Source organism: Cynocephalus volans, chromosome 10 (assembly GCF_027409185.1).
Source record: "Cynocephalus volans isolate mCynVol1 chromosome 10, mCynVol1.pri, whole genome shotgun sequence".
NCBI lineage: Eukaryota > Metazoa > Chordata > Mammalia > Dermoptera > Cynocephalidae > Cynocephalus > Cynocephalus volans.
Genome location: NC_084469.1, coordinates 103931228 through 103933959, shown reverse-complemented (window position 1 = coordinate 103933959; position 2732 = coordinate 103931228). Strand labels below are relative to the sequence as shown.

Sequence of the window (2732 nt, the reverse complement as noted above, 5' to 3'; positions counted from 1 at the left end):
AAATGGAAAGACAAAAACTATAACTGATTTAAGTAGAAACACACTACCTACAAATACCTCTGTACTATTGCTTAGAGTTCTTACAGAAGAATTTCACCTCAACGTTCATTTATGAAAGTAGGAAGCAGAAATACATAGTGCAGAGATACATTTTAAGAATGTGGTACTGATAAAGATAACACATTTATAACTTTATAACATTTTTTTCACGTTGTAAAATCTTTGGAGCATTATACACAAATTTTTATCAGGCCCTCCCATACTATTTACATGTATACAACTTCTGTCCAGTGTGAATTCCATATAAATCGAAAAATAGTTGTTGAAAATGAAAACTTCCCCTATTTTTTGTTTGTAGGATTTCTATCCAGTGTGCATTTTCTTCACGTGGTATTGTAAAGATGCAAGCCAACTGAAGGTTTCCCCACATTCCTTACATTTATAAGGTTTATCTCCACTGTGTGCTCTCATATGTGCTTAAAAGGCTGCAAGAAAAGTGAAGACTTTCCCACATTCCTTACATTTGTAGGGTTTCTCTCCAGTGTGCACTCTTTCATGAATTTGAATATAACTGAAACAACTGAAGGCTTTACCTCATTGCTTACATTTGTAGGGTTTAATCTTCAATATGAGTCCTTTCATGTTTTCTAACAGACTGCTGATAAATGAAGGTTTTCTCACAATGTTTACACTCATAGGGTTTCTCCCCACTGTGAGTTCTTCCATGTATTTGCAAACTTAGAGGAGACATGTAGGTTTTCCCACACTGTTTACAATCATAGCATTTCCGTGCAGTGTGAGTCCTTTCATGTATTTGAGCAGAATGGCGATAATGGAAGGCTTTCCCACATTCCTTACATTTGTAAGGCTTCTCTCCAGTATGAGTCTTTTCATGTCTTTGAGCAGAGTTGTGATACAGGAAAGCTTTTCCACATTTTTTACATTTATAGGGTTTCTCTCCACTGTGAGTGCTTTCATGAGCTTGCAAACCTGGACGAGACATGAAGGCTTTCCCACATTCCTTACATTTGTAAGGCTTCTCTCCAGTATGAGTCTTTTCGTGTCTTTGAGCAGAGTAGAGATACAGGAATGCTTTTCCACATTCTTTACATTTATAGGGTTTCTCTCCAGTGTGAGTTCTTCCATGTGCTTGTAAACCTAGACGAGACATGTAGGTTTTCCCACATTCCTTACATTTGTAAGGTTTTTCTCCAGTATGAGACTTTTCATGTCTTTGAGTGGTGTTCTGATACAGGAATGCTTTTATACATTTTTTACATTCATAGGGTTTCTCTCCAGTTTGAGTCCTCCCATGTATTTGGAAAGAAGGTTGATAACTGAATGCTTTCCCATATTTCTTACATTTATAGGGTATTTCTCCACTGTGTATCCTTTCATGTTTTTTAAAACACTGAAGATAACTGAAGGCTTTCCCACATTCTTTACATTTATATGGCTTCTTTCCATATTCCTGACACTTATATGGTTTGTGTCCAGTGTGAAGTTTGATGTGCCTATTAAAGAATGAGTAAGGAATGAAGACTTTTACACACACACTTTTTGATATTAGAATGTCTTTTTTTCACTTTCAGGGAAAGTATAGGTTTTATGTCCTGTCTAAATTGCTTCAATGTAAATATACTGAATTCTCTGTAAGAGGGCTCAGGCACAGCTAATATGAACACAGTGATATTCATACATGGATTTTTAAATACTGTTTCCAAGTGAACTTCTTCTCAAACACTGAGCATTTATGCCATATTTAAGAAAACACTTTGGGTTAATATGATTGTACTTCAAAAACTTTGTGGAAAATCAGAATTAAAAGATAATATAAATCTTTTCATTAACTTTTTGAAGACCTCTTGTATTTTAGTAAGGATAAATAAATTTAAGGATGTGTTTCTTTTGTTTGCTTGTTTTTAAAAATTTATGACATAGTAAGATTTTTCTCCCGGAACACTGCTTTCACTTGTGAGGTGTGACTCACCTGAGATTTCTCCCCTGGTTTTTGTACTTATCTTCAATGTTCTGGTCTTTCTGATTTTTTCCTAAAATACAAACCCAGAAAAATCATCACAAATTATTAGAAAGTACAGAAAAACTTATTAGAGTCTAGGTCCACGATAAGCTGTGACTAAGTATGGCTTATTTACAAAGTACTGCCTTTTCACATTCCAAATCCTGGAATAGAAATGATGACCAAAAATGTTGTAAATTGTTAGAGAACATGACAGAATGATGCCATCTTACCTATTGAGTTCAGGTTCCTAAAGGTTTCCCACATCACATCTCTGTAGAGTTTTTTCTGCGAAGGATCTAGCAAAATCCACTCCTCCTGGGTGAAGTTCACAGCCACATCCTTAAAGGCCACCGATTCCTGAAACATCCCACATATGTATACATGAAGATGGGTGAGACTGACAGTCCTGGGGATCTACACTCAATTCATAAGATGTTCATATACGATTATGTGCTCGCTAAAGATTTATTCTATGGTTTTGGTCATCAGAATTCTTACTCTCTGTCCACACTCACTTCCTCCTCCTAAATTTAACAGCAACTATCTCTACATTTTCTCTGTAATCATCTCAAGTCTTATTGCTCTCCAATGGCAGGTCCAGAGCACCTTGGAGGAGTTAGAGAAATGCTATACAAAACAAAAGAATATTTTCATTTTAAGACCATCAATTCCTTATAGGAAATACTCTTTCATCTCTTTCCTTATTACA

General features: G+C 35.5%; 1 protein-coding gene across 1 annotated transcript; it reads right to left on the bottom strand.

Moving 5' to 3' along the window:
* Window positions 1-477: 477 nt before the first annotated feature.
* On the bottom strand, window positions 478-2389 carry LOC134387595 (zinc finger protein 791-like). The gene is made up of 4 exons (XM_063110021.1): window positions 2254-2389; window positions 1991-2051; window positions 629-1337; window positions 478-543 (listed from the first exon to the last, which is right to left on the bottom strand). Exons 1-4 carry the CDS (start codon window positions 2387-2389, stop codon window positions 478-480), a joined length of 972 nt encoding a protein of 323 aa, XP_062966091.1.
* Window positions 2390-2732: the final 343 nt, after the last annotated feature.

What these genes read in the sequence shown, in the direction of transcription:
- LOC134387595 (XM_063110021.1), bottom strand. Translation starts at nt 2,389, where the DNA reads ATGTTTCAGGAATCGGTGGCCTTTAAGGATGTGGCTGTGAACTTCACC. An exon ending in TAGGAACCTGAACTCAATAG is followed by an intron (nt 2,052 to 2,253) that starts GTAAGATGGCAT and finishes TTTGTATTTTAG; the next exon opens with GAAAAAATCAGAAAGACCAG. An exon ending in AACCAGGGGAGAAATCTCAG is followed by an intron (nt 1,338 to 1,990) that starts GTGAGTCACACC and finishes GAAAGCATTCAG; the next exon opens with TTATCAACCTTCTTTCCAAA.